Raw genomic sequence first — 12,343 nt, 5'->3', positions numbered from 1 at the left:
GATACCATAAGGAAAATAGTGACCCAAATTGATGTGTCCTGTTTGGCCTCTGGGAATTACTACCTGACAGTGTAGTAGGCAGGGTGTTTCACCTGTTGAAATAATGCTTAGCCCAGAAAACCAGAGCACGAGTTCTCAAATTGATTTTTCCAACCTAGTAGTTAAAAAACATTTCCTGGGGCTGGCGTTCGGCACAGTGGTTAAGACACCACGTGAGATGCAGCATCCCATATTAGAGTGCCTGATTCGAGTCCCAGCCACTCTGCTTCCGGTCCAGCTTCCTGCTGTTGGACACTCTGGGAGGCAGCAGGCGATGACTTGAGTACTTGGGTCCCTGCTGCTGAATTGAATTCTGGGCTCCTGGCTTAGACCTAGCCCAGCCTTGGGTTGTAGGCGTTTGGGGAATGTACCAGCAGATGAAAGTTCTGTCTCTCTGTCTCTGTCTCTGCTTTTCAAATAAAATGAAAGTGAATAATCTTCATTGTGTTTGGAACACTCTCTTAGGTTCTCTGATCTCCGGGTGAGGGGTACAGGCTGTGTGACAAGTGCCCTGCCCTCGAGGAGGTGGGGACTTCTCAGAGTAACAGATACTGTGGCAGGAGCCTGGAGAAGGACCTCCACTGTCAGAGCACAGCGTGGTGAGAGCAGGTGCCAGGCCTGTCCTGCCCGCTTACTCTGGTGCTCCCAGGAAGGCTGTGTTCAGGAAGTGAAGGGGTTCGTTCCTCCTCAGTCATTGCTATTCTTGTTTACAGAGGCTTTGTTGGAGTTAGGAAACAGGGGTTTAACTCTGCCCATTGATGCATTGATAGGGAGAAGCATTTGTTGTATCCCAGGGGTGTGGTACTTTTTCCTCTGATTGCTCTGCACACTTAAAATAGTCTTGATTTGTGCATTTCCAAAAATAAATGAAACTGTCTTTGGCCTCTGTGTCCAATATCCCCACCTCCACTCTTAAAAGGTTGGTAGGTTTTTTTGTTGTTGTTTTTAAGAACTGAAAGTCATTATTTACAAATTTTCTTACTTGAGCAGCAGTGAGAGTTAAGAAACAATATACCAACAGTCAACTAAAGCCTCACTAATAGTCTTTAAGCCAGTTCATAAAACAACTAGAGCAGCTCCTGACTCTTAGGCTAGAGAGAGGTCTCTCTGAGCACCCTTCAGTTGCACAAGGATACACATTTATAACCAGAGGGGTGTGTGCAAACAGCACGGTGGCATTTGGCTCAGCTGTTGTAGCCTCTGAAGCACTGTTTCCTGTTCACCGTACATAGCTGTTTCCCACTTCAGATTTCTTTGTCGCTTCTTTCTCTTTCTCCTTCTCCAGCAGCTCCCTCCACTTCTCCTCCACTGTTGGCTCCTTTCTCTCCTTTGTCTCTCGGCTTTCTCTTGCTGTCCTCCACTGACCCCTGCTTTCTCTCATTCTCTGTGCTGAACACCAACTAAACTTCCTTGTTACAACCTTCCTGGTTCTGAGCGACTTCAGTAGCCAAAAACTATTCTGGGGGCAAACATGGTGTTTTCCTCAGTGTAACCCTGAGAACGATCTAGTTGCAGCAAAGGACCATAGTCAAGTCTTCCACAATCCCTTCCAACTTCAAGAAGAATGGTCTCTACTTCTCTTCTGCCGGTTCTGACTTGAGTTGTTCTGGGTCCAATACTTCTACCTTGAGTTTCTCAAATTTTTTGGAACTCAGAGCAGATTTGGTCAAGCGTTTTGGTGAGTTTCAGGTACTGGGGGTCAACTGATGGAACCAGCTTGTGGTACACTGAAGCATGCTGCATTGCTCTCCTGGCCCGAGCCATGTCGGGGTCTGGATTGTTGCCGGAAGACTGCTGGGAGAGAGAGAGCGTGTGCCACGGAAACCAAGTCGTCCGTTCCACTACCAGCCTCCTTGCTGGTGCCCAGGAAGTGTTGCTTCACGGGTGGATCTCAAAAACCGTTTTTGCTGAAGCCCAGCATTCACAGTAAAGTGAATGTATCAGAAGTGTGCGACTTGACTTCCCAGACTGAGTACCAGCGAAAAGTGATTCTCTGCGTACTCTGTCAGCTCTGGTGGTTTTTTTTTTTTTTTTTTTTTTTTTTTTGACAGGCAGAGTGGACAGTGAGAGAGAGACAGAGAGAGAAAGGTCTTCCTTTGCCGTTGGTTCACCCTCCAATGGCCGCCGCTGCAGCCGGCGCACCGCGCTGATCCGATGGCAGGAGCCAGGATCCAGGTGCTTTTCCTGGTCTCCCATGGGGTGCAGGGCCCAAGCACCTGGGCCATCCTCCACTGCACTCCCTGGCCATAGCAGAGAGCTGGCCTGGAAGAGGGGCAACCGGGACAGAATCCGGCGCCCCGACCGGGACTAGAACCCGGTGTGCCGGCGCCGCAAGGTGGAGGATTAGCCTATTGAGCCACGGCGCCGGCCAAAGCTCTGGTGGTTCTGTGTGAGTGGAGGGAGGCAATGGTAGGGAAGGTGTGTTTTTTCAAAGCACACACTGATATTTTAGCTTTGGGAAATAAGGAAAGAGTGATTTATGGTCTTGGGGTTTTTTTTCCCTTAGTATTTATTTATTTATTTGAAAGAGTGAGTGAGTATCAAAGAGCCAGACAGATATTTCCCATATGCTGGTTCATTCCCTGAATGCTTGCATCCGCCACTGTGGACTAGGCCAAAGCCATGAAGCCCAAAACTCAGTTTGGGTCTCCCACGTGGGTGCCAGGGACCCAAGTATTGTAGCTGTCACTGCTGTCTCCCAGGGTGTGCATTAGCAAGAGGCTGGGAGTGGGGGCAGAGCTGGGACCCAAACCCATCACTCTCATTCGGGATGTGATAGAGGATGCTGACGTCCCAAGTGGTATCTTGACTGCTGTTCCTAGCACTGGCGCCTGTCTTCATTATTTCTGTTAAGTAGATGCTGTAATGAGTTTGCTTTTGCTTAGCCCACCTGCAGCCGAAAATTAACCTGTTGTTGTAGTTAATTAACACAGAGAATGAAGTGCGTTATACATCAGTGACACGAGACTGACAAGAGGGTAGGTTCTATACATGGAACATCTCTAATAATGATTTTATTTAACCAGCCAGAGGGAGAGGGTACTGGGCGATTTCAGAGGTGCCAGTTGTTCTCACCTCTCTAGCTGTTTTACAACCATCTGTAGAGAGTTGTTAAAAACTTTAAAAATCCCTGCTGTCTCCACGTGCAGATACTCTTATCACTGGGTTCCAGAGGGGGTGGCCTAGAAATCTGTATTTTGAAAAACCCATGCCAGGCGTTTGAATGCTCAAGTTGGAAATGTCCGTCTGAGCCTGGGACTGTCCGGGCTCTTTCAGTCTGCAGCACTGTCATCCTGGCAAAACTGAAAACCAGCCCTGGCAGGGGAAATCACAAAGCTTTTTTCTGAGGCCAACGTAAACAGTTCTACCTCTTGTTTGTGACATTTTCCCATATGAGCTATGCACCAGCAGCCTCAGAACTGGTGGGCAGTGTACACTAATGAGAAATCTGATCTCCCCTTATTCCTCCCTCTCTCTCTTTCCTTCTCTCCCTCTCTCTCCTCCAACCCCAACTCTGTAATTTTTCTCAGGATTACAAGGCAGAGGAAGACCCCGCAAAATTTAAATCTATCAAAACAGGCCGAGGACCCTTGGGCCCAAATTGGAAGGTGCAGTTCACACCCTCACCACCAGGGGACTCCACATGGTGTGGGTGGGCTGCTCCCTATGGAGAAGGGGAGTGGCTGGGGCTGGGCTAAGGGACACCCTGAGGTCTGCCCTCTTAGTCACAGGCTTGCCTGTGGGTATGTTTCTAATGCAGCAAGAACTTGTAAATCAGAAAGACTGCCCTTATATGTGTGCATACAAACTGGTTACTGTCAAATTCAAGTGGTGGGGCCTGCAGAACAAAGTGGAAAACTTTATACATAAGGTAAGTGACCGAGGTAAGGCCTTCCCAGTGGCCTCCTTGTGTATGTATGGGGTGGGGGGTGGCCAACATGAGAAAATCATACAACCCACGTAACCTGGGCCCTAGGGTTGCCGACATTAGAACGTTTCTTAGTTTGATCTCCTAAACCCTGATTTCCTCGCTCTCGTGTCCATGCAGGGGCACCATGTGTGACAGGGAGGGAAACTGAGGCAAGAGAAGGAAATAGGAAGGGACTTGCGAAGATAGAAGTATAAACAAAACCCAATGTCTCTTTTCTGGAAGCCAAAAGGCCAAATGCCCCAGTGCCCTGATGGCTCGATTGGCCAGACCTAAGGCATTTCATGACCTTTTCACTCTCTGATTGTTAGCGCCTCACTCTCGGGCCACGTCGCATAGCTCCTGGCCAGTTGTAACCCAGTGTTAGGCACTGGAGACAAGGAGGAAATTGGCTTGGCTTGGCTGGGAGGCCGTGTACTGCCTGTCTGGGTAGTACTTTGGACAATGCATGTGGGAGTGGAGAGTAGGAAGGCAAGGACCTGGTCCAGGTTCTTTTGAGCTTCAGGCCGGCCGTGAATTGAATGGAGCTCACACAGACAGTAGCAGCAAAGGCGTATTACAGGAGAAGAGAGAGAGCAGCAGCAGGCCAAGACTCACAGCTGGACTGAGGCTGAGGCTCCAGACCCCACATGTGACAAAGGCCGAGTTTTTATATGGGGGAAGGGCCTTGGTGTGGCTTTGAAAACCCCTGGTGTGGAGGTCTCTGGCTGTTTCTTATCTACTTAGAGCTTGCACATGTGCAGTTTTTTTCCTCAGCTTCCCCAATCAGCCCTTTTTTGTCACTTGCCTCAAGGTCTCGGATCAGGGAGGCAGAGAGGGAGAGAAAGAAAGAAACTATGATGAATTTTGGAATTTGCTTTTCTCAGTTCCCCCAGTTAACCTTCAGCTGGCTCTTGTCTAAATCGGGCCCCGCTGGGAGGTAGAGTGCGTCCTTTCCTGGGGCCCCCCTCCCACAGGAAGCTCCACCTGTTGGGTGTATGAAGGCAAAAGTCACTGACCTGCGGCTGATCCCGAGAAGCTAGCCAGGCGGCACTCCTCCCGCTCCCCCAGCGAAGTCTGGGGATCACCCGAGATCTGGAGGGAGGGTTGTTGAGTGGCCTTCACCTTCTGTGCCCTAACTTGCTTCTCCTTTTTATAGCAAGAGAGGCGTCTGTTTACAAACTTCCACAGGCAGCTGTTCTGTTGGCTTGATAAGTGGGTTGACCTGACCATGGACGACATTCGAAGGATGGAAGAAGAGACGAAGAGACAGCTGGATGAAGTGAGTGCAGATGGACCCACGGTGTTAAGGAGATTGCCATGCTGGCCCACTCTGCCGGGTGCACTGGCTGTAGTTGTAGGACCATGTCCGCGTCTGCCGTGGGGAAGATACAGTGCCAGGTAGAACAGCCACTCCCAGGAGAACAGCCTGCGCCCGTGAGTCCACAGTGTGGCTGAGGTCGTGGCGTGTCCACAAAGGCACATGTGGCGCCAGGTGCCGTGTGCCCAGTGAGCCAGCCACCAGCACTGATTCTCAGAGCCCAGGTGGCAGGTGACCCTGGACGGAGGCAGGCTGGGCTGGTCTGTGAGCCCCATGCTCGCTGCCCACAGGGGACAGCAGCAGCCCAGGCAGAAGCGAACACTCTAGAAGGTTGCTCTGAGCTGTTCTGAGAGTCTAGAGCTTTTGGCTTTGGGGGCCTGAGCGTAGACTGCACACTGCTGCCCACTTGAGGCTGCTTCACCAAGAGGCCCCCAAGGGGAGACTCAGTGACAACCGCCAGCACGCTGCAGGAAGGGTGTGGCAGTGACGCCCCTCAGACGAGGGACGGGGCCCTGAGCGCCCAGCGCCGCGCTGCTTGCCGGGATGTAGTCAGGGTAACAGCCCGGGGCTGCCTGGCCCCAGACCACAGCTCTCACTCACTTGCATCTGCTCCTCCCTCTGAATGCTGTTTGGGGCCCTCCTGCTCTCTCGGAGCTAAAAACAGGGCAGGAAGCTCTGTTTCATAAGAGCTGCTATCTATTTCTCACTCCTTGCCCTGGCTAGGGCTTGGCATGGAGCCTGAGAGTCCAGCCCAGGCCTCGCTTTGCAGCAGCCCTGTCCAACTCTAGGAGGGCCCCAAGGGAGAGCCAGGCTTGGTTGCTGCACACATGTTCCCTGCGTTGTGGTGCTGGTCAGGGTCCAGGAAACTGGCCCCACAGGGTTCTGTCTTGGCCATCTGGGACGATACTTTCCCGGCTGACTCACCGCCGCGTTCTGAGCCGAGTTAGTTCCTGTTGAAGGCGGATGTTTTGGTGTTAGCTGCATTGGGCAGTAAGGCGGGAGTTGGGGTGCAATTCCTGATTCTGTGGATTCTTGGGAAGTGACAGAGTTCAGTGTCCAGGGCTCCGGCAGCTCAGACTGTGGAAGAGAGGCTTGAGTCTTGATCACTCTTGTTCCAAAAGAGAGGGAAAGAGGTAACAAGTGGAGGAAGGCAGGCTTTCGCTGGAGTTGAGTGTGGAGCTCCAGTTCCGCTGCCGCCGCGCCCCCAGCCATCAGAGCCGCGTCTGCTGGCAGGGAGAACTCACCAGAGGATCTACTGGATCTGCCTTCCTCAGGGCCCAGTTTTGAGAGCCCTCGGGGAAGGGAACTCTTTCTTGCACCCCACCCTCTGTTTAGTCTCCATTTTGTGGAGGAGCAGGCCAAGTCCTGAGACCAGCCCTGTCCTCCAGGATTGCTGCTGATGCAGAAAACTCTGGGAAATTGGGCTGCTAAAGCTTATTTTCAGTAGAAGAAAAGGCAAAACCAGGCCTATGTCATTGTCAGACCTGCTTTGACCTCTTTAGCAACTATAGACAACCTAATGTGTGCTAGCTGTACCCTAGGCTTGTTGGAAGTTTCTTTGTTTTTTTCTTTTCTCTTTCCAAAAATGTATTTCTGTCTGTCTCTCTGTCTGCCTTTCAAATATTTTATTTTATTTTATTTATTTATTTTTTTGACAGGCAGAGTGGACAGTGAGAGAGAGAGACAGAGAGAAAGGTCTTCCTTTGCCGTTGGTTCACCCTCCAATGGCCGCCGCGGCCGGCGCGCTGCGGCCGGCGCACCGCGCTGATCCGATGGCAGGAGCCAGGAGCCAGGTGCTTTTCCTGGTCTCCCATGGGGTGCAGGGCCCAAGCACCTGGGCCATCCTCCACTGCACTCCCTGGCCACAGCAGAGGGCTGGCCTGGAAGAGGGGCAACCGGGACAGAAACCGGCGCCCCGACCGGGACTAGAACCCGGTGTGCCGGCGCCGCTAGGCGGAGGATTAGCCTAGTGAGCCGCGGCGCCGGCCTGCCTTTCAAATAAATTAAATAAACTAGCTTCCTGCTCCCTGGGAGGCAGCGGTGGTGGCTCAAGTGGTTGGGTCCCTGCCACCCATGTGGGAGACCTGGATTGAATTCCAGCCTCCTGGTTTCTGCCTGGCCCAGCCCTGGCTGTTTTTGACATTTAGGGGAATGAACCAGTAGATGGGAACTCTGTCTGTCTCTGAGTGCCTTACAAATAAATATGTGGGGCTGGCATGGTGCTGCAGCTGGTTAAGCTGCTGTTTACAATTCCTGCACCCCATATTTGAATCCTAGTTGCTTTGCTTCTGATCCAGCTCTCTGCTGGTGTACCTGGGAGAGCAGCAAGTGACTTCCCCAGTGCTTGGACCCCTGCACTTATGTGGGAGACCAAGTTGGAGTTCATAGCTCCTGCCTTCACCTTGGCCCAGTTCTGTCGATGGTAGTCATTTGGGGAGTGAACCAATGGATGGAACATGTCTCACTCTGACCTTCCCTCTCTCTCTTTGTTACTCTGCCTTTCAAATAAATCTTTTTTTTTTTTTTTTTTTTTTTTTTTTTTTTTTGACAGGCAGAGTGGACAGTGAGAGAGAGAGACAGAGAGAAAGGTCTTCCTTTGCCGTTGGTTCACCCTCCAATGGCCGCCGCTGCAGCCGGCGCACCGCGCTGATCCTGGCAGGAGCCAGGAGCCAGGTGCTTTTCCTGGTCTCCCATGGGGTGCAGGGCCCAAGCACCTGGGCCATCCTCCACTGCACTCCCTGGCCATAGCAGAGAGCTGGCCTGGAAGAGGGGCAACCGGGACAGAATCCAGCGCCCCAACCGGGACTAGAACCCGGTGTGCCGGCGCCGCAAGGTGGAGGATTAGCCTATTGAGCCACGGCGCCGGCCCTCAAATAAATCTTTACAAAAGCAAACATATATATATATACATATATACACACACATATATAGTACATATATGTAAGTATACATATACATATATGCACATCATACATACACACACGTTTGTTTTTTCTAGTCTTTTTTTAAAATTATTTTTTAAAGATTTATTTATTTAGGGCTGGCGCCGTGGCTCACTATGCCTGCGGCGCCGGCATCCCATATGGGCGCCGGGTTCTAGTCCTGGTTGCTCCTCTTCCAGTCCAGCTCTCTGCTGTGGCCTGGGAAGGCAGTGGAAGATGGCCCAAGTGCTTGGGCCCTGCACCCCATGGGAGACCAGGAATAAGCACCTGGCCCCTGGCTTTGGATCGGCGCAGCACTGGCTGTAGCGGCCATTTGGGGGTGAACCAACGGAAGGAAGACCTTTCTCTCTGTCCCTCTCTCTCTCTCTCACTAACTCTATCTTTCAAATAAATTTTTTTTAAAATATTTATTTATTTAATTGAAAGGCAGAGTGACAGAGAGAGAGAGGGAAAAAGAAAGAGATCTTCCATCCACTGGTTCATTCCCCCAGATGGCTGCAGCAGCCACTGTTGGCTGAGCCAAACTGATGGAGTTCCTGGAACTCCATCCAGGTCATTTACATGGGTGCAGGGGCCCAAGCACTTGCGCCATCTTCCATTGTTTTTTCCCAGGCAATTAGCAGGGAACTGGATTGGAAGTGGAGCAGCCAGGACACAAGCCATTGCCCATATGGGATGCTGGCATCACAAGTGGTGGCTTTACCTGCCACACCACAATGTCAGCCCCCTAGGAAAAAAAATATTTTTAAGATTTATTTGAAAAAGTTACAGAGAAAGAAGGAAAAGGAATCTATCTTCCATTCACTCCCAAAATGGCTGCAACAACCATGGCTGGGCCATGTCAAAGCCAGGAGCCTGAAATTCCATCTGGGTCTCTTAAGAGTGTGGCAGGGGCCCAGGTGTTCGTGGTTCTGCTGCTGCCTTCCCAGGCATGTTAGCAGGGAGCTGGATTAGAAGCAGAGCAACTGGAACTTGAATCAGAGTTCCAAAGCCAGGGTTGCAAGCAGCAGCTTAACTGCTGCACCGCAGCTCAGCCCCTGGGAAACTCTTCCAGTGTTAATTATTCCTCTCTAATGTTGAGTAAAAAATGTTTAAAGCATTTCTTGTTCTCTGTTCTTTTTTTTTTTTTTTTTTTTTTTTTTTTTTTTTTTTTTGACAGGTAGAGTTAGAGAGAGAGAAACACAGAGTTATAGACAGTGAGAAACATAGAGAAGGTCTTCCCTCTGTTGGTTCACTCCCATAATGGCTGCTGCGGCCGGCGCACCGCGCTGATCTGAAGCCAGGAGCCAGATGCTTCTGGTCTCCCATGCGGGTGCAGGGCCCAAGCACTTGGGTCATCCTCCACTGCACTCCCTGGCCACAGCAGAGAGCTGGCCTGGAAGAGGAGCAACCAGGACAGAATCCGGCGCCCCGACCGGGACTAGAACCCGGGGTGCTGGCGCCGCAGGCGGAGGATTAGCCAAGTGAGCCACGGTGCCGGCCTCTGTTCTTTTTTAAATACATCTTTTTTTCTGTGTGAAGGTAGTTTGCTTTTTAGCTCTCTCTGTTCCCTGAATATTGTTTGTTTCCTCTGAGCTCCTTTGTGCAGCATGTGTTGGACCCTGTGGTTTGTAGGGGTGGCTTTCGGCAGGTCAGTAGGTGGGCTCCATGGCAGGGTACTCAGGTGGTAGGCAGGCGGCTTCTTATTTGGCCGAGAGAGAACTTCCCAGTGTCTTGCTCCAGGAACAAGATAGGCCGCCAGCGTCTGGGCACCAAGCTGGAGGGGCCTTGGCAGGTTCCCCTGCCATCAACTGTTCTGATTCAGTCCTCTCATATCCTGCACATGCCCACCTCTCCCATAGCTGAGCCAGAGTCACGAGCTGAGGCTTCCCTCGGTGCCTCCAGAGAATGAACCTGCTGCCTTTTGTTGTGGCTGGAAGCAGGCCTGTTGATTGACTTCCGGAGCAGAGGGAGGGAACACCAGGGCCTAACTGTTCTTTCTGGACTTTGAAGCAATCACCTGTTTTCTCCCACCTTCAGAGGTACTCGGGGCTCCCAGTTCCTGAGCCTTTGGGGAAACTGCAGCACAGGTCGTTCTGCTGCTTAACTGTCTGCTGCTCAGTTCCTCTTTCCGTCTTCCAGAATGTTCCATCTCAGCCCTGCTGCCATTTCCTCTCTCGTTTTTATGGTTTTATATCTTTTTTGAAAAAAAAAAATTCCTTTAATATCATTTTAGTATGATTTGAGGGGAATTAGACAAGTGCATGTATTCAACCTGCCAAGATTAGCTATAAGTTTGCAGTAGGAATTACAACTCTTTTTTTTTTTGCAAGATTTATTTATTTATTAATTTTAAAGGCAGAATTAGAGAGGCAGCGGCAGAGGCAGAAAGAGAGAGAGAGAGAGAGAAAGAGAGAGAGAGAGAGAGAGATTTCATCTGTTGGTTCACTCCCTAAATGGCTGCAATGGCCAGAGCTGTGCCAATCTGAGAACCAGGAGCCAGGAGCTTCCTCCGGATCTCCCACGTGGATGCAGGGGCCTAAGAACTTGGGCCATCTTCCACTGCTTTCCCAGGCCATAGCAGGGAGCTGGATCGGAAGTAGAACACCCTGTACTTGAACTGGCGCCCAAATGGGATGCCGGCACTGCAGGCGACAGCTTTACCCATTACGCCATTGCACTGCCGCAGGACTCTTATTCTTGAAACCCATGCATAGTAATCTGTCTTCCTCTTTTTCTCTGTAACTCTGCCTTTCAGATAAATAAATCTCTAATAATAATAATAATAACAAAGAGTCCCACCCCTAGCAGGGGGTGGGCGTTTGGCACAGCAATTAACATTGTTCAGGATACCTACATCTATATTGGAGTTTCTGGATTCAGATCCCAGCTCTGCTCCCAATTCCAACTAATGTGCACCCTGGGGAGTACATTAGTAAGTAGTTGGGTCTCTGCTACCCACATAGGAGATCCAAATTGAGTTCTGGGCCAACCCCAGCTGTTGCAGGCATTTGGGGAGGGAACCAGCAATGGAAGATCAATATGTCTGTTTTCTCTGTACATCTGTCTCTGCCTTTCAAATAACATTTTTTAAAAATAAATCATTTTTAAAAAAATAAAACAAAAACCCTGGGCCTTTGATTGTTAACTCTGTAGACAGTGAGCCAGGGAAAAGGGAATTCCCATTTTAAACGTGTTTAAGAAAATCTGTTTGCCTGTATCCTGGACTCGGGACTTGTGTACACTATCATTTCCCGATGTTGGATTTTTGTTGATGTTTCTAGGTTTTCATTATGATGAAAATCTTTGTAAACGTATAGTGTTCTTTTAAACTGGTAATCAGGATGATTTCCTTAAAATGAATTCCCACAAATGAAATGAAGGAGTTTAAGGCTTGCGCCTGACATTGTGGTGTACCTGGTTAAGTCGCAGCCTTCAGTGCATCCCATAAGGGCACCAGTGCACGCCCGGCCACTCCACTTCTGATCCAGCTCCCTGCTAATGTGCCTGAGAGGCTGCAGATGATGGCTCTGATACTTGGGTTTCTGCTACTCATGTGGGAGACCAGGATGGAGTTCCTGGACTGGCTTTGGCTGTTACAAGTATTTGGGAGAATGAACCAGCAGATATTAAGAACTTTCTACCTTCCAAATAAAATGGAAAAAAATTTAATTAAAGAAAATGATGATTGGAGTTTCTGTTTTCATGTTCTTTAACTGTAGTTGCAGCTTACCTTGACTAGATCCAAGGAGCACCACAAACATCAGATAAACCCCTCATGTCCTGTGGGCCCCAGGAAACAGGGACTAGACATTCTTGAGCGGTCCATTATGAGAATGAGATAACGAGGTGTATTTCAGTGACGGCCTCTGGAGGAGGCAGAAGGGGAAGCTAACATGCTCTTTGATAGGAAGTTGGAACTGTTTCAGAGTGAGAAAACAGAACCTAGTTATACATTCATTAGTAAATGAAAGTGGCAGTGAACCCTCCAGGATCCAGGTGAGGCCCAAGGTGTGTTCTCAAGATAGTAAATTTGAAATTGTATTTGATATATATTGAAAATGTATGGGCTGGCGCCGCGGCTCACTAGGCTAATCCTCTGCCTTGTGGCACCGGCACACCGGGTTCTAGTCCCGGTCGGGGCACTGGATTCTG

The 12,343-nt window shown here is 50.2% G+C and overlaps 1 protein-coding gene and 1 pseudogene across 2 annotated transcripts in view; one reads left to right on the top strand and one right to left on the bottom strand.

Annotated features, from left to right (window-relative positions):
• The window catches only part of PITPNA (phosphatidylinositol transfer protein alpha), a 46,426-nt gene that overhangs the window by 27,758 nt on the left and 6,325 nt on the right, over window positions 1-12,343 (top strand). For both annotated transcript variants that reach the window (XM_008270667.4, NM_001171151.1), the window contains exons 8-10: window positions 3,570-3,647; window positions 3,800-3,910; window positions 5,106-5,228. In XM_008270667.4, coding sequence (XP_008268889.1) covers window positions 3,570-3,647; window positions 3,800-3,910; window positions 5,106-5,228 — 312 coding nt within the window. The remainder of the gene's footprint in view (window positions 1-3,569; window positions 3,648-3,799; window positions 3,911-5,105; window positions 5,229-12,343) is intronic.
• LOC138846121 (protein PBDC1 pseudogene) lies at window positions 1,146-3,331 on the bottom strand (annotated as a pseudogene).

This window comes from Oryctolagus cuniculus, chromosome 17 (genome assembly GCF_964237555.1).
Source record: "Oryctolagus cuniculus chromosome 17, mOryCun1.1, whole genome shotgun sequence".
Taxonomy (NCBI): Eukaryota; Metazoa; Chordata; class Mammalia; order Lagomorpha; family Leporidae; genus Oryctolagus; species Oryctolagus cuniculus.
This window is presented reverse-complemented; position numbering and strand designations above follow the sequence as displayed.